The sequence below is a fragment of the Physeter macrocephalus genome, chromosome 5, assembly GCF_002837175.3.
Source record: "Physeter macrocephalus isolate SW-GA chromosome 5, ASM283717v5, whole genome shotgun sequence".
NCBI classification, from domain to species: Eukaryota; Metazoa; Chordata; class Mammalia; order Artiodactyla; family Physeteridae; genus Physeter; species Physeter macrocephalus.
The window spans coordinates 63,299,542-63,317,789 of NC_041218.1; the positions used below are offsets into that span (position 1 = coordinate 63,299,542).

At 36.8% G+C, this 18,248-nt stretch overlaps 1 protein-coding gene and 1 long non-coding RNA gene across 6 annotated transcripts in view; one reads left to right on the forward strand and one right to left on the reverse strand.

Moving 5' to 3' along the window:
- Window positions 1-18,248, forward strand: part of UMAD1 (UBAP1-MVB12-associated (UMA) domain containing 1) — a 260,457-nt gene that overhangs the window by 178,793 nt on the left and 63,416 nt on the right. For 3 of the 4 annotated variants that reach the window (XM_024130320.3, XM_024130326.3, XM_055085018.1), the window contains exon 3: window positions 1,939-2,012. In XM_024130320.3, coding sequence (XP_023986088.2) covers window positions 1,939-2,012 — 74 coding nt within the window. Of the gene's footprint in view, window positions 1-1,938; window positions 2,013-14,056; window positions 14,143-18,248 lie in introns of all 4 variants that reach the window. The other variant, XM_024130332.3, reaches the window with a different exon arrangement.
- LOC114486321 (uncharacterized) overlaps window positions 5,600-18,248 on the reverse strand; it is a 191,239-nt gene continuing 178,590 nt past the window's right edge. For both annotated transcript variants that reach the window (XR_008617421.1, XR_003679899.2), the window contains exon 3: window positions 5,600-7,198. This is a non-coding gene — a long non-coding RNA (uncharacterized lncRNA). The remainder of the gene's footprint in view (window positions 7,199-18,248) is intronic.

Here is an 18,248-nt window from a genome sequence, read left to right on the forward strand (position 1 = left end):
GAAAAAAAATCTTTCTTGAGTAAATGGCCTTTCATGTTGGATGCCACATACTTCTGTATCAACCTCAGGCATGTGAGTTATTAAACACACCTGACCTCAATATACAGAGACTTGCATTACCTTGGCTGCTCATGCTGTTGTGGTCTCAGTGGTCTCACTGCCTTTACCCAAGCAAACTAAACAACTTGTGCATTGATTTTGCCATCTGTGAACTGGGGGTTGGTTAGCTTATCCCTAACTTTCAGAGACATGGGGGATTTCTGAAAATAAGACTCTTCCTGATGTGCAAATAAATGGTCAGTTTAAAGAATAAGTTTAAAAAATCAAAATTGTTGTTTGACATCTTGGGTCATGAATGTAAGTTGACATAATTTTTCACTTAACAACTATTAACTCTAGTATCCTATAGATGTAATTAAAAAGTTCCTAATGCTTTTGTTTCAATATGATTCTTTTAAAAAATCATTAACTGTTTTTAAAATCTAACAAGTGATGCTCCAAGTACAGATCACTAATAACAATACATCATAATGGTATTTAATAAATTTGCCTTTTAAGTTTCACAAATGTGTTTTAGAGGAAAAACACCGTATGCTCAAATAAAGCTTTTATTACATACCATTTAGTATTATCACAGTTTTATAGACTAGAAACTATAAATAGAAGTTCACTAATTTACTCAGCTAGCATTTATGGAACACCTACTATGTGCTGGGTTCCACCCAATAGTAATAATGCTGTACTTAGCTGAGAACACAACTTGTAGGCTGATATGCATGATGTGCTTGGATTTTAAACATTTGGGGGATTTCCTTTATCTTTTAAGTAAATAAACTACCAACTTAATTCTTGCTTTATGGTTTTAGAATTTAACAGAATTTTATTTAATTCTTTAAAATTTTCACAGGGCCCTTTCTTGACTATAGCCATTGGTAAACTAAACATTTGTGTTTCACTATGGAAAAGTTAAGCCCAGCCCAGACTTTCATACTTTGTTACCTCCAGTGAAGACTGTGACCTTCCCTATGTTAACAAATTCCTAACCTTTAGTGTCAGCCAAGTCATTATATATGAATTTTGTAATCTTCCCTGTTGTAGACATTCCTGAGCTGGCTTAATTTTATGGGAAGAGCAGTTTACAAATTACTAAATTAACCTCTCATTATGCTTTTAAGAAGTACACTGATTGTTTCTTTACCTACCATGTGTTAATCACAGATTATTAGTTAATAAATTATAATAGGACGCTAATATATTAAATTATGCCTGTACTTACCTAACTATATTTCTGTCTGTCCTATGCCCTTAGAGGCAGCCTAGTCACCAACTTTGTTTAGTAATATAACCCTCCAAGGCACCACCTTTAGGAATCAAACTATTAACTGAACGCTAATTTTATGAATTTGTTCATTGTTCTTTCCTGCTGTAAAAATTGTTTGACATATGGGTAATTACTACATGCAGACATATATATCTACTCTGAGGCAAATCCACAGAGACACAAATAAACACTTATAAAGAGTAAACCTTATTAAAAAACAAATTTGAAGGACAGTTATTCATATTATAAAGACTTGTTTTTTTCAGACTTTTAATGTTTGAAAATAATTTGCTTTATCTTCAAATTATAAGTTTTCCTAGTTTATTTGAACTATGACTTGATTTACAAAATATAAATTCACTTGATTTTTCCAGAGTAAACCTATATAAAGCAGGACACATTTCTGGTTTAGATTGTATATCTATGTATTTATTTACGGATGATTTCTGTGACCTTTATAAAATTACTGTTCTTAAATATTAACCTGTTTACTTTGTAACAAAGGAAGTAGTAATTGCTTCCACAATGTGAAACATGCAAAAGATATTTCAAATAAATAGTAGACAGTTTGGCCTCAGTGGTATGGTAAAGTTTTATTTTTTTCTTTTGCTTCATAGGAGATACAGCTCATGAGCAAAGAGTGGCAGCAAGAGGCAAAACTTCAGACATAGAAGGCAGTGAGACTTTGGAGGTAAGTGAAACTCAGTGAGTCCTTTTGGGGTAAAACCGAATAAGTCAATGTGATTATGTATACCTCTGAGGATAAATAGTAACTTCCACTCTTGCTATGCAAATAGGTGCCTAGGTATCAGGAGAACAGGTGATCTGCTGAAAATCAGGGTATGGCAGGCAGGAGTGACTTCCTAAGTGCTAAGCTTTTCCCAGTGCTGGTAATGGAAACTCTCTGTTGGAAATAGAGGAATAGAACACTGAAGTTAAAGCATTTGAATTATTTTTACTTGAGAGATTATTTTCTATTACATTTGAATAAATAGGTAATATATGAACCTATAGAGAAAGGTTTGAAAATAACTTATTCAGAACTGTCTTACATTAGCATTTCCACCATCAAAGTACACTCCTTGACAATGTTTGGTAAAAAGACGAAGGCTTTTGTTCTTTTCCACCTGAGAAAATTATTTGCTCTTTGTGGGTACGTGAAAGTGTAGTTCACATACTTTCATATTCTGTGTTGAAACATACTAACCTTATTTAATCACTGAAATAATCATTTTTAAGACTCTGGGGGAATGTTAACTATTAGAGTGGAAGAGATATCCATGGATTTTGAAACCTTCTATGTGGTGACACACCTCTACTTATATTCTGCATGTAGAACGTGAGGGTATTGCATAGGCTGGAGTGACATCAGGGAACCTGACCTGTTTGATTCATCACCGTATCCGCAAAGCCTAGCACAGAACAGGAAGTCAAAAATATTTGTTGGGCTTCCCTGGTGGCGCAGTGGTTGAGAGTCCGCCTGCCGATGCAGGAGACACGGGTTCGTGCCCCGGTCCCACGTGCCGCGGAGCGGCTGGGCCCGTGAGCCGTGGCCGCTGAGCTTGCGCGTCCGGAGCCTGTGCTCCGCAAGGGGAGAGGCCACAGCGGTGAGAGGCCCGCGTACCGAAAAAAAAAAAAAAAAAATTTGTTCAGTGAATGAATGAATGAATGAAATCATGAGTTATAAATAGAGAGTAATATTCATCTTAAGAAGAGAGATTTTTTTGTATTTATACTTTCCACAGTGAGTAAATATTTTATAATCAAGAGAAAAACATTTAAAGAAGTTACATGGGAAGTAAACTGATGTAGAAGAGCCATCTTTCCCATAAAACTGTGCATTGTTTTTTTTTATTAATGCATGCAACAAATATTTATTAAGCACTGACTGTATTCAATGCACTGTGCAAGGGGCTGAGTATATAGTACTGAGAAAAAAGATAAAAGGACAAAGAAGAATTTCCTGTCTATATGTTGAAGCATCTTGATCTCTTTTATTTATTCAAATATTTATTGAGTACTGAACCTAAGGAGCATCTTTGATAGGAAATAAAGGTTGATATACTTGAGCTTTAGGAAAGAACCACCAAGATGGTTTAGAAATCATCCGTGATTACTTGAATTTAGCTGCTTAGTTATGTATGTGATTCAGTGGAAATGTCTGCAGAACTCAATTATTTTTCAAAGTCGATTTATTGATAGGAAGAATTCCAAGATTAATTTTGAAGGAAAGAAACTTTTGAGAATAGATCCTCAGAGATTTGAAACTAGCTCATTATTGTGCTACTTCCTAGTCTCTCCACTATACAATCAATTCTTAACCATTAAGACTGGATTTTTATACTCATGGTATAACAGGTGTCTTCTCTCTGAATAGTTGCTGGGGATTGGGAAGACACCGTTTGCTCTCAGAGAGCTTACTGATGTAGCAGAAATGAAATAGGGAGACTCCAAATGAGATGACAGGGTTAAGTCGCAGTACAAGAGGGTAATACTAAAATACTTTTAGAGGCTAGTGTGATTCACCACAGAAAAGCCAGCTAATCACTTATCCCCACCTTAAGTGTCCAAAATGGAATTTATTATTCCTTGCTTTAAAAATCTAAAACCACAAACATTGCTTCATGTTTCCTACCCCTCCCCCACCATAATCTACCTTGATGGGTCAAGATGAGTCTTATCTAGTCTCATGGTTTTAAAATCTTTGAAGAGTCTGATGACTCCCAAAGTATATCTCCACATAGACCTCTCCCCAGAGCTGTAGACTGTATCCAGCTGTCTACCTGCCATTTCACTTACAAGTTTCTAAACAGTTCAGGCTTTACTTGAGCAAAGAAGAACTATTGATTTCTGATCCCACCACCCTGAAGCTTCTCTCTGCTCAAGTTTTCACCATCACTGTTTAATAACACCACCCATTATATAGTGGTTTAGAATCACACCCCCGAGGTACCCCTGGTTCCTTTCTTTCCCTCACAGTCTACATGCAGGTCCACCCGTAAGTCCTATCACCTCTCCCTCTATATCCAGACTCTGACCCCTTCTCAACATGGGCACTGCTAGGAATTTAAGCCACCACTTTGGCCCAGACTCTGCCTCCATTCACCCCCTTAAGTCCGTTCTCCTCACAGCCCGCAGAAATTGAATCAGATCACATCACTCCTTGGCTTCAAACATGCTGTCTGCCCACTGTCACTGGAATCACTGCTAAGCTCCGTACAGTGGGCTACAAGGATCTCCATGTGCTCTCAGACTTCATTTCTCTTTGTACCCCAAACCCCATCCCCGTCCACCAGCTGCCTTTCTATCCCTTGATCATGTTAAGCTCTTTCCTAGCTCAGCCTTTTCATTTGCTACCCCTTCTTTACTGGAGCCTCACTTGCCTGCCTCCTTATCATTTCAGGTCTTAGTTCAAGTGTCAGTCTTCGTGAGGACCTCAGCTAAAGTGTCTCTTCCCCCAGTCACTCTCACGTAACCCTGTTTTATTTTCTCCATCAAGGTTATCACTATTTCAGATTATCCACTTGTTTACTGTATGCCTCTCCTGAGTACAGTGAAAATAGACTGTGGGTCTAGAATAATGTCCGGAACATAGAAGGTGCTCAATAAACAGCTGTTAACTGATAATCTAGATTTCATTAAAAAAAAAAAAAAAAATTTGTTCAGTGAATGAATGAATGAATGAAATCATGAGTTATAAATAGAGAGTAATATTCATCTTAAGAAGAGAGATTTTTTTGTATTTATACTTTCCACAGTGAGTAAATATTTTATAATCAAGAGAAAAACATTTAAAGAAGTTACATGGGAAGTAAACTGATGTAGAAGAGCCATCTTTCCCATAAAACTGTGCATTGTTTTTTTTTATTAATGCATGCAACAAATATTTATTAAGCACTGACTGTATTCAATGCACTGTGCAAGGGGCTGAGTATATAGTACTGAGAAAAAAGATAAAAGGACAAAGAAGAATTTCCTGTCTATATGTTGAAGCATCTTGATCTCTTTTATTTATTCAAATATTTATTGAGTACTGAACCTAAGGAGCATCTTTGATAGGAAATAAAGGTTGATATACTTGAGCTTTAGGAAAGAACCACCAAGATGGTTTAGAAATCATCCGTGATTACTTGAATTTAGCTGCTTAGTTATGTATGTGATTCAGTGGAAATGTCTGCAGAACTCAATTATTTTTCAAAGTCGATTTATTGATAGGAAGAATTCCAAGATTAATTTTGAAGGAAAGAAACTTTTGAGAATAGATCCTCAGAGATTTGAAACTAGCTCATTATTGTGCTACTTCCTAGTCTCTCCACTATACAATCAATTCTTAACCATTAAGACTGGATTTTTATACTCATGGTATAACAGATAAAAGTGTCTTCTCTCTGAATAGTTGCTGGGGATTGGGAAGACACCGTTTGCTCTCAGAGAGCTTACTGATGTAGCAGAAATGAAATAGGGAGACTCCAAATGAGATGACAGGGTTAAGTCGCAGTACAAGAGGGTAATACTAAAATACTTTTAGAGGCTAGTGTGATTCACCACAGAAAAGCCAGCTAATCACTTATCCCCACCTTAAGTGTCCAAAATGGAATTTATTATTCCTTGCTTTAAAAATCTAAAACCACAAACATTGCTTCATGTTTCCTACCCCTCCCCCACCATAATCTACCTTGATGGGTCAAGATGAGTCTTATCTAGTCTCATGGTTTTAAAATCTTTGAAGAGTCTGATGACTCCCAAAGTATATCTCCACATAGACCTCTCCCCAGAGCTGTAGACTGTATCCAGCTGTCTACCTGCCATTTCACTTACAAGTTTCTAAACAGTTCAGGCTTTACTTGAGCAAAGAAGAACTATTGATTTCTGATCCCACCACCCTGAAGCTTCTCTCTGCTCAAGTTTTCACCATCACTGTTTAATAACACCACCCATTATATAGTGGTTTAGAATCACACCCCCGAGGTACCCCTGGTTCCTTTCTTTCCCTCACAGTCTACATGCAGGTCCACCCGTAAGTCCTATCACCTCTCCCTCTATATCCAGACTCTGACCCCTTCTCAACATGGGCACTGCTAGGAATTTAAGCCACCACTTTGGCCCAGACTCTGCCTCCATTCACCCCCTTAAGTCCGTTCTCCTCACAGCCCGCAGAAATTGAATCAGATCACATCACTCCTTGGCTTCAAACATGCTGTCTGCCCACTGTCACTGGAATCACTGCTAAGCTCCGTACAGTGGGCTACAAGGATCTCCATGTGCTCTCAGACTTCATTTCTCTTTGTACCCCAAACCCCATCCCCGTCCACCAGCTGCCTTTCTATCCCTTGATCATGTTAAGCTCTTTCCTAGCTCAGCCTTTTCATTTGCTACCCCTTCTTTACTGGAGCCTCACTTGCCTGCCTCCTTATCATTTCAGGTCTTAGTTCAAGTGTCAGTCTTCGTGAGGACCTCAGCTAAAGTGTCTCTTCCCCCAGTCACTCTCACGTAACCCTGTTTTATTTTCTCCATCAAGGTTATCACTATTTCAGATTATCCACTTGTTTACTGTATGCCTCTCCTGAGTACAGTGAAAATAGACTGTGGGTCTAGAATAATGTCCGGAACATAGAAGGTGCTCAATAAACAGCTGTTAACTGATAATCTAGATTTCATTGAATGTCATCATCTGTCTTGGCAAATTAAAGGCCTAAAAATGTCATTTGACTCATTCTTCTCAGCCCCCCTTTATCAAATCTATCATCAAGGCCTGTTGATTCTTGATGTTGATGTTCTTCTTGATTCACATATCTTCCAAATCTGGTTCCTCATACTCCATCCTCATCTGTCCACTTGACTGTTATTAGACAAGCAGCTTCTTTCCCAAATCCCTTTCTGAAAAAGAACAGCAGGGGTTTTTTTGTTTTGTTTGTTTTGTTTTTAGTTCAGGCCCCCAAATGCCTTGAGATCTACAGAATAAAGCTTAAAACCAAAACCCTGTTCAAGTGTCACCTTCGTTGCAAACTCTTTTCCCTGCTGTCCCAGCCAGAGATAACCCCAGTGTCCTTTTACTACTTGTGTTGTCTTTTATGACTTCACTATAGTGTGAGTTCCTGGAAGGTGGAGACTCCACCTTCTTTACCTTTACAGCCTCTGCACAGACACATACGATGTGACATAGGTGCCCGGTCAGTGATTTCTAGATGGATACATGAATAATAAGTGGTCTTCTGCAAATGCTGTCTTATGAGTAAATCTCTTCATTTAGTTCTGTTTTCCATCTTACATTATCAACACAGTTATTTTTTCTCACTGTAGAAAAAAAGTTTTTCTTATATTTCTTAGGAGTTACCCATTAAAAAAATATGTTAATTTAGATTATTTTTGACACTCAATACATTAGCAAGGCAAAGTATAATGATTTCAGTTGATTTTTTGAAAGACATACATCTGATTAAAACGTTGTAACTATTGTACCTAATAGGAAAGTCTCATTATTTTCATTTTTAATAGCTATACAACAAATGTTGAAATATTATTTATAACGAAAACATATTTGGTCAGTTAGTGTGGGTTCCATAGAGCTTCAAAATAACACTCTTAATTACCAAAACATAAGTTGTTTTTCTAAAGACCCTTTGGAGAAGGTAGATTTTAGTATCCCCAAAAAGTTTTTTTGGTGAATTCAGATAAACATGTAGATTGCCTACTATTTTCAAGGAATTGTTGGACATGGGGCAGAGAGGATATGAAGATATGTAGTACTCCGTGATTCTAACTTATAGAAGCTGACATTCTCAATCTATTCATGAAAATTAGAAAACTCCACACGTCATTATAATATAAAGTGGAATAAATAAGTTCCTTAAATTCCATAACTACAAAGATAACTGAGACTGTAGTGGAGGAAGAAATATCATTAGGGAGAATCAAGCAAGCCTTCATGTATTAGGTGAGCTTTGAACCATGAAAAAAATTGTTTTTACTATTTATACAATTAATTTTATATGATTAATATAGATTCCTGTGAAATGAAATCCCTCATTAAAAACATTTTAGACATACAGAAGCAAATCATGGTATGAAACTACTTTCCACACATGGATCTCAATGACAGGTAATAAAATATTTTAAAAAATGAATGGAACCTGGCCTGTGCTATACTATAGTTTTAATGGCAGTTAAAATATTTTGTTATAGATAGCTAGTGGGAAGCAGCCTCATAGCACAGGGAAATCAGCTCGGTGCTTTGTGACCACCTAGGGGGGTGGAATAGGGGGGGTGGGAGGGAGATGCAAGAGGGAGGAGATCTGAGGATATATGTATAGCTTATTCACTTTGTTATACAGCAGAAACTAACACACCAGCCTCATAGCACAGGGAAATCAGCTCGGTGCTTTGTGACCACCTAGAGGGGTGGAATAGGGAGGGTGGGAGGGAGATGCAAGAGGGAGGAGATCTGAGGATATATGTATAGCTTATTCACTTTGTTATACAGCAGAAACTAACACACCATTGTAAAGCAATTATACTCCAATAAACTTGTGAAAAATGTATATATATATTTTGTTAAGTAGTCTATGATGTTTTCCCTTACACTTTATAGCCCAAGTATACTTCAAAACTGTGTTGCCTCTCCAAGTACAGCTGTCTCACAGACATCATGGAAATTCTAACATCTAGATGAAATATAATTTGAAAAAAAGGAGATCTGGTTTGGGCATCAAATAAGTTAAATTTTACAAAGTTGGAGTATAACTTATTTTAATACACAAAAGACTCTCTGAAAAGCAGCATATTTTTTTGTATAAGTAATTAGTGGGACTTTTTACTTCAAGAAACTGAAAATAATATAGCATTCATTCCAGGAAATCATAATTTCTTAAGTATGTTTTTCTCTTCTTTAATCCCCCTCTCTAAATATTTCAGGGTTTCTATTAATGATGACTTTAATTATTTACTACTGTTTGTACCTTAGCTTTCCCTGTATATGATCCTAAAGTATCATTACCTAAAATAGGGTAACTTAAGGAAACAATGAACTATTTAGTCATCAAATGTGGTTTCTCCCAGGTTGTGCTTTCGTCTTATGTTTTAATTGCCATTGGTAACTCTTAACAGAATTCACCATGTTTTCGGTGTGTAGTGTATAAAGCTCCTGTAAACCATGTTTGGGCTTATTAAAGGCATTAGACTCTAGTACTTGGGGAAAAAGTGATAATTTGGAACTATTTATCCAATTGTAAGTTTATCTTCCTCCTTCTGTTCCTTCTTTTTTTCTTGTTGCCTTTCTGGGTGAATTTTGGTAGTGAGTTGTAATGACATTACAACCACTTATTGCCCTCTGCTGCTGTAGGAGCCTGGTTATTTACAGCTCAGGGGGATAAACCCACAGATTAATGGGGGGGCCTGGTTTTGAATTTTTGTCATTATGATTCATCTCTTCAGGGAATTAACATTACAAGTAAATAAGTAAGTAGTCCTTCTTTTCTAATCTTCAGTTGTGGAAAGTGTTTTATATTGTGAAAACTGGAACCATATTAGCTACTAATTTACTAGTGGACCTATTGCTTTTTGGTCTGTAGGTGTACTTTGAGAGCTATGAATATGGAAATATCAGTTTTTTAATATAATTATATCCAATTTTGGTGACTTAATTTTAACCAGTTTTAGCGGATACTTTTAGATTGTTTGTTGAACTTAAATTTCTTTTATTTGTACTACAAAAAGTATTTTTAAATTTGCAGTTTTGTTAGCCTCTTTATTTTATTGAAATATATTTGACATACAATATTTTATTAGTTTCATGTGTACAACATAGTGATTCAACATTTGTATGCATTGCAAAATGATCACCACAATAAGTCTAGTTAACCATCTGTCACTATACAAAGTTAATACAGTATTATTGACTGTATTCCCCATGCTGTACATTACATTCTCATGACTTATAACTGGAAGTTTGTATTTGTATAACTGAAATTTGCATTTATTTTTGGTCTCAAAGATAGAGGAATATGTTTATTTATTTAGTTCACTAGCCTAAAGATAACAAAATACAAAAACAAGCCAATAAAAAACTCCCCACAAAACCACAATTCCGTTTGTATATTTGTTTTGAATGACAGCTAATTCACATATGCATATGGAGACATATAAAATAACTAACAGATGGTATAGCTGCAAAGTAGGATTTATAAAGATTATTATCAGCTGGTGGTATTGAGATACTGTGGTTATACTGACAGAAGACACAAAAATTACTTATAATAATAAACTGTGACACTAATAATCTCCCAACTTCTGTTAACCAAAGTAGCTTCTTGCGTATTTAATATAAATTTTTTAATGAAGATCTAAAATAATCTTACAGCCAATTTGTACTAGGAAATTTAATAGCAGTTGCAAAAACAGTAAGGTAGCAGCAACAACAATAAAGTGTTTGCTAAGATTGTTAAGTGCATAATATTAGAATCCCTGGAAAGTACAGTAAAGATATGGGGGACTTTGTTTATTCATGTCATTTGAAGCACACATCTCAATCTAGTACACAGTATTTGTAATTTCTTATTTGCATATTTGTACATTGTTGAGTTACATGTGAAATTCATAGTTGAGTAATTTAGGGAACAAAAATTGATTTTTTGAGAAAGATATAGAATGAATACATATGAATGAAATGTTCACTTTTGTTTTAATGTGTTTTTGTACTTCCTTTATGTCTGTTAACAAAGCTATAGGAGCCTTCAGACTCGGCAGGGATGAATTTCCTTGTTCTTTTCTTTTATATAGTCATTAAAATGAATGAGAATATCCTTGAACTTTGTAAATTCCATATGATGTAGACTTTGGTTACCACTCCTTAAAAGGGGGTATAAGATTATCCTATTAAAGACCCACTTGTGTGTAGAAAAGAATTGAGGTTGGGTGGTACAGGAAAAAAGAGACTCGAGTGATTCTCAAGAATAGTTTCAAGAATAGCAAACATTCATCCACTGGGTGTCAGGATTTCGGTTTTAAGAATTTTTTAGTATAATTATGGTATATAAGTTTATAAATTTAAAGTATGAGTGATCTCGGGTGGCCTCAGCCTGCAGCAGCTTGAAACAGGATTTCAGTTTCCAGCCAGAGCGTGAGGTTAGGCAGCGGCAGTGAGAGCGCTGAACTGTAGCCACCAGACCACCAGGGACCAGTGGCCAGTGACAAGGCCCTGGCCCGTCAGCTGTGTAGAAGCGACTTTCCACATAGAGACGGAAAGTAGTGAAGCAAGTAAAGTGTTTATTAGGAGAAAAAAGAGTACAGTACGTGTGGATAGACACACGGGCGGGCTCAGAGAGAGAGTCGCGCCCTCGTGGTAGTTTGAATCACATTTATGGGGCATTTCTTCGGGGTTTCCTTTGACCAGTCATCTTGCTTTGCCTGGTTCTGAGTCCGTATTTGTTATATCTCAGCGTACTTCCCTGTGTGTGTGTGCACATCTCTTAGCCCAGAAGGATTCTAGTGAAGAGGCCTATGGTTAGTTGACATCACTTACTATGGGGTGGTGCCCCCTCCCTTTTTGACCTCCAAGGGGCCTTTCTGCGCATGTGTAGTCGGGGAGGTCTCCTTGACTTCGAGAATGAGGAATATTTGGTCTTTTATCTGGGCAGGGCCCAGCCTCCTCCATCATCCTGCTTTTATGGAGTTTCTGCTATTATGGAGTTTCTGTCCATAGGGGAGAAACTGTTCAGCCTGGGGCCCATCTATCTCCTGCCTCATGGGAGGTATAAAGATGATTATGAAACTGTTAATTCTCACAAGATATTCATAGTCCAAATACAGGTATAATGGGAATTGCTATTGAAGGCAGTTTAAATTGGTACAACCATTTTTGGTAAGCATTTTGGCAAGTATCAAGAACCATAAAGACGTTGATATACTTTGACAGTAATTCCACTTTTAGGATTCTATTCTGAGAAAATTATCTTTTAAATCCACAAGAAGTTGTATGTGCAGAAAGATGGCAATCCACTTAATGGAATATTTTTTAGTTTTCATAAGTGAAATTTATGATTAGTTTTCAATAAAATATGAAGATTCTTGGTTTCATAATTTCAGTTAGAAGACTTGAGGTACAAAATTATATTTACAGTATGATTATTGCTATATAAAAACTGTGCAGAAAAGGATGATGTAATACATAAAAACATTAAGAGTAGTTGCCTTTGGAATGATAGATAAATAGGTTAAGTCATACTGTCCAGTGTTCGGATTTTCCTATTTGTCTATAATGAGTATATCTTACATTTTACATGATAGTAAGTCTGATGGTGAGGATATTGCTTATTAACAGAAGAACTATTTTGGATGGCAGTGAAAATGATGGAACAGTCTACTGAGGATGATCTTTAGGAGATATGTAGGTACTCTCCTGCCTTGGTTTATTTAAGTTTAAGATCTCTTAATTAGTTGATCACAGAGCATCACATCTGATCATGGTTTGTCAAAACATCTGTCCTCTCACCTAGGGGACTTTCCAGCAGGGAGAAGAGTGAGGTGACTTGGAGTTTATTCTTCACATATCATTGGAAATCACGTGGCCCAGACTGTTCTCATTGATCTACCTGTCAGTGTCATTGTATCAGTTATAAAGTCATATTCCCCCTGCCCCCAGAAGGTTGTGGGTTACTGGTTTGAACGTGTATTTGTCTACAAATCTTGCTTTTTCCTCTATATCTATGATTCTGAGACTCTTAGTTTGAGGATATTAATTTCTTCCTTTATAACAGTTAGTTTATGAGAATATAATTTTATCCAAGATGAGTGCAAGGATTTTTGTTTTTTGTTTCTCCTAATATAGAACCATTTCAAATTTGTGATTTACGGGGAAATGAAGCACAGTTGGATTATTGCACTGTTTGTATCATTTAAATGGTAAATTTAATTCTTTGATGTGTTTATCCTGCTATGCAAGATACCTTATGGGAAAAAGATTTTGTAGAGTGCATCTCTCCAATCTTTATTTTCACTTGAATTACTGGACCATATAATATAGTAGAAAGTACATTTTTGCTGGATTCCTCTGCTCACCAAGTGTTTGATCTAGGACAAGTTGCTAAGCTTTCTTAGTCAGTGAAGTAGGGGGATTAGATGCAGTGTCTGAGATCTTTTCCTCCCCAGAAGTCCTGGCTGTTTACCTCTTTGGAAAGTGAATTGGAATTTTGCCACCAAACGCCAACCTTTATACTGCTGCTTTGATTGGGAGATGGAGAGAGGGGGGAGGGGGAGAATCTGATGCATAATGAAGATTTTAGGTATTGATTAATCAGGCTTTCATGCTTGTTAGGAAGGAATTGTGCAAACGTCCTTGCAGGTAACTTGTCAGACTGCAAAAACCACTTTCAAGGTCCTTGCTCTTGCTTACAAAGTCTGTTTGGGAAAATGATAAATTTGGCCACTGGTAAAGAACAATTAAAATACTTTATTATTTCTTTAAATCTATAAACTTTTTACCTTTATGTTTGACAATCAGATTACTGTGGGTTGTTGATAGCTCAAAACATTGGCAAGATGAATTAACTTGAGGCATGCTTATCAGTATTTGTAAAGATCTTTTCCATAACTTCAAATTTGTATATTTTTGTTACCACTATGTCTTTGTCCTAGTTTCAGTTTTGCTGGAAAAAATTAGAATTGAGAGGTCATAATTCTGGTATTTTCTGGTTTCCATTGGGGTTAACTAGCACACTGAAACATAATGTTTATTCATCCTAGCCAGAAAAGGCCAAACTATGTGAGGTGCATGAGAGCTGCCCCTGTTTCCATCCAAAATGCACATATGGTGTGGGTAAGCCAGCAATGTGAGTTTTATGCAATGTTTCTGCTCATGTACACAGTCTGTTGCTCAGCACCAATTATTCCTTGCCAGAAACCTGCTAACCTGCTGCTTTTGTAGCTCTGCTTGATGAAGCTAGGTAGCTTAAAGTGACCACAATGATATTTATTTAACTTTAGCAATCTTAGTTTGTTAGTTATGTGACTTTAATCACCTGCCTCATCTGTTGATTCATTGCAATTGATTGCAATTAGAATCAAAGAATGGGAAGCTGTAATTGCATTGCATGGAGCACTGCATTAGATCCAAGATGTGTGTTTATTGTATGTGTTTAGAAGGAGGAACTAAAATGTGGAAATGCTGGCTTTTTGCTTAGCAAATTTAGTTTTCTATCTCCAATTTAGAAATTATTTTAAAAACCATAGAGAATGTTCTGTTTATCTGTTGGTAGTAATTTTGTTGTCATTTTTCCAGTTTTCACTTTTGTCGTTTTAAAAACCACAGAATCAGCAGGGTGAGAGGTCCATGTTGGGAGAACAACTGTTCCCTATTTCCCACAGCCATCTTTTTTCTAATTCCCTGTTTTTTAATTAGTATCAAATGGTCCTTATTTTTTCCTCCTTTGGTTCATGTTACAGTCGTAACTTCTTGTGACTCTATAGGGAGTTTAAGTTAAAGCACAACGATATTTACGTTGTCTTCACACACAACTAGAGACTCTTTTGAAGGATAAATTTCATCTGACTCCTTACGCAGTGGAAAAACTGGCATGCAGGTATGTGCTTGGCCTAAATGGCATTTTCTGAATATTCCACTTTGTACCTTACTGAGGATTCCTGTGAATATGCTTATGAGAGTGCATCAATATGAATACATAGAAACAATTTACACCTTAGTTAAGCTCAGCTAAATTTACCTAGATTTTACATTTCTTTCCAGACCTAACAGGCCCCATTTCTTCTACTATACGTCAGTTTTTTTTTTTTTCAGTGAACTCCTGTGTTCATCATACGCTGTTCATAATTGATATTAATTTCTACCTGTTCAAGGACTGTTTAATGTCCATTTTTGGAATGTCATACTCTTAGGTACATGCCTTTCACTCATTGCCTTTTAAATTAGTTAAGAAGTCATTATGGGTGTGAATTCATAAATTTTCTCTAACATTAGTTATATAATAGAAAGTGTGTGTAGTAGAACCTCCTAATGTAAAAGCAAAAAGCCATAATTTTTTAAAGTAATGCAGCCTACCTTTTCTCTGCCTTTTAATGCCGATTTCTCCTTGGAGAAGGAGGAAAGATTGGCACATAAGTGCTACACCTAAGAGCACAGTGCCAGTGGACTGAAGTACCATTTACATAATAAAAAGCCCCTGAAAACTTTCTTAGAACTTCTGAACTGAAAAGAGTCAGGAAACTGTTGCATAATCCTACTTCTTAAGTTGGTTTCGGTTGGAGAATAATTTAAAGAAAATGCTGTCTCTTTGTTCATGTAGATATTCCGGGATTTATTACTAGATCAAGCCGGCCCATTGGAGAGCCGTGTATTCCTATCTCATTGCCTCAGTCCTGCACAGATTGCCTTCCCTGAACTGTTTTTCAGCTTGATTGAATAACTGTGAGAAACTGTTGTGTGGAATACACTGTGACATTTACTATGGAGGAATTGCTGAGACATTGTCTGCTCTGTTATGTAGTTTCCCCTGTGTGAAGTCCCACTTAGGTCTTCTGATTTCTTATTGCTTTTATGCTAACAGAAAATATTTTGTTTCTCCTGAGGTGGTAATATTCTCTTTTTCTCATGGCCATTGTGAATTTTGTACCTAGTCATTTTTTTCCGTTTTCCTTTGGCAAGAGGATGCTCAGACCTAAATTTACAGCTCAATTTTAGTAACTGTTTAGGACCCTATAGGATATATGTCTGCTTACTTTATTTTCCTCTTATTTCATACTCCTATTTTATATTTTTCCTGCTTATGATTTTTAAATTTATTGTGAATCTTCTTGTTGGCTGCTTCAGATTCATTGTGAAGAAGAAAGAGTTAAAATATGCACTTATATGTATATTTATGTAATACTTATATAGAACAAGTCTGTATTTAAAGTGTTTTTTTAATAGGTTATAAGAGATGTACAACTCCCAATTTTGTCTCTCACTCCTCTTGTAAAAAATTACATGTGACAAGATCATGAGTTTTTTTTTACTGTGAGAATGTGTGTGACATTGGACACCTTTACTTACTCTCTCTCCGATGCCTCAGGCTCACACGCTGATTTCCAGTTTAACATGATTTCTTCAGGGTCCTTGTTGACTGGAGGCCCCAGGTAAAAGGAGCCTCCTTTCCAGATTGTCAGCCCTGTCTAGCTGCTTTCAGGCGGAGTGTACCTCAGGCATAGGCAGCTCTCACCCTTGCCACATCAACCACTTCATGGTCTCCTGCTACACACTGTTTTTTCACGCTCTAGATATACATTTTAAGATGGTTTCCCAGTTGAATTTTAGATATCAGTATGGACGACCTAGGAAAAGTGAGTACTTAATTGAGAGAGACATTGTCTTGGGAGTCATGGTTTCTCACAGTAGTGAGTTCACAGAACCCCTGCAGTAGCATGGATAGCTAGCTGCCAGGATGTGAACTTCATCGTCAGATAGACATGGAGCTGCGATCTTGGCTCGCCTTGTATCACTAAGGTACCTTTGATAAAGTACTTAGCCTCTCAGACCTTCGTGTCCCTTTGCTGTAAAATGAGAATGACACTACTTACTTTGAAGGGTTACTGTAAGAATTAAATGAGTCAGTAGGTAACATAGAGAATGGACTTGAGGACACAGGGAGGGGGAAGGGTAAGCTGGGACGAAGTGAGAGAGTGGCATGGACATATATACACTACCGAATGTAAAACAGATAGCTAGTGGGAAGCAGCCGCATAGCACAGGGAGATCAGCTTGGTGCTTTGTGACCACCTAGAGGGATGGGATAGGGAGGGTGGGAGGGAGGGAGACGCAAGAGGGGGGAGATATGGGGATGTATGTATAAGTATAGCTGATACACTTTTTTATAAAGCAGAAACTAACACACCATTGTAAAGCAATTATACTCCACTAAAGATGTTAAAAAACAAACAAACAAACAAGAAACCAGGAAAAGGCAGACAACAAATTTCCCCCTAGAGACTTGGGAGGACCAAGAGGGGGGAGATATGGGGATATATGTATATGTATAGCTGATTCACTTTGTTATACAGCAGAAACTAACACACCATTGTAAAGCAATTATACTCCAATAAAGATGTTTAAAAAAAAAATGAGTCAGTAGGTAATATTTATTTCTATGTCTACATACACAGTATCTCACATACTGGACACTCAATAAGAGTTTCTTTTTAAATTGGAAGGAAATTATGGTTGATGCCTTGATACTCATGCCAAAATAGGATTGAAGGAAATCCCTAAATTTAGGAAATTCCTCAATCAGTTCAGAATTGGGCTCAGAAGAGTTACAGAGGCCTGAAAGGCAGTGGCTTAAATTTAGGCCTTTATTTTTCCCATGTGATAAGAAGTCTGGTGGAAGGTGGTGGAAGCATTTTTCAGGAGCTCAAGTATGTCAAGGCTCATATTTTATGAGTCTTGATCTTTTCCTCATAGTTGCAGGATAGCTATTGCAAATCCAGCTATCATTACGACTTTCCAGGAAGTTGGAAAAAGGAAGCTAGCTGAGGGAGAATAAAAATACCTATGTCCAGAAGCTTTCCAAATAATCTGTAACAGGAGTTTTACTGGCTCTACTGTGTCACACACTAGGCTACCCCTAGTGGCAAGGGACCCTAGGAAATGGTTCTTTTGCTTAGTATTTTACCATCTTCAGCAAAATCAGGGTCCAGTGATAAGGAAGAAAGAGATGATGAATACTGGATGGACTGTAAGCAGTCTGTGATATAGATACCATCCTGTGTTAATTTTAGAAGCTTCATTTTTGCCAACAGTAGACATGGGGAAGTAGAGAGAAACACCCATTGGTGATAACTGGATTCTGTTTGGAAGCAGAAAGGCTTTGAGTAGTCAAAAGGGGATGGGAAATAAAGAAGGATATTTACTTATTATTTTTTGAATCTACGATAAGTTAGGCATGGT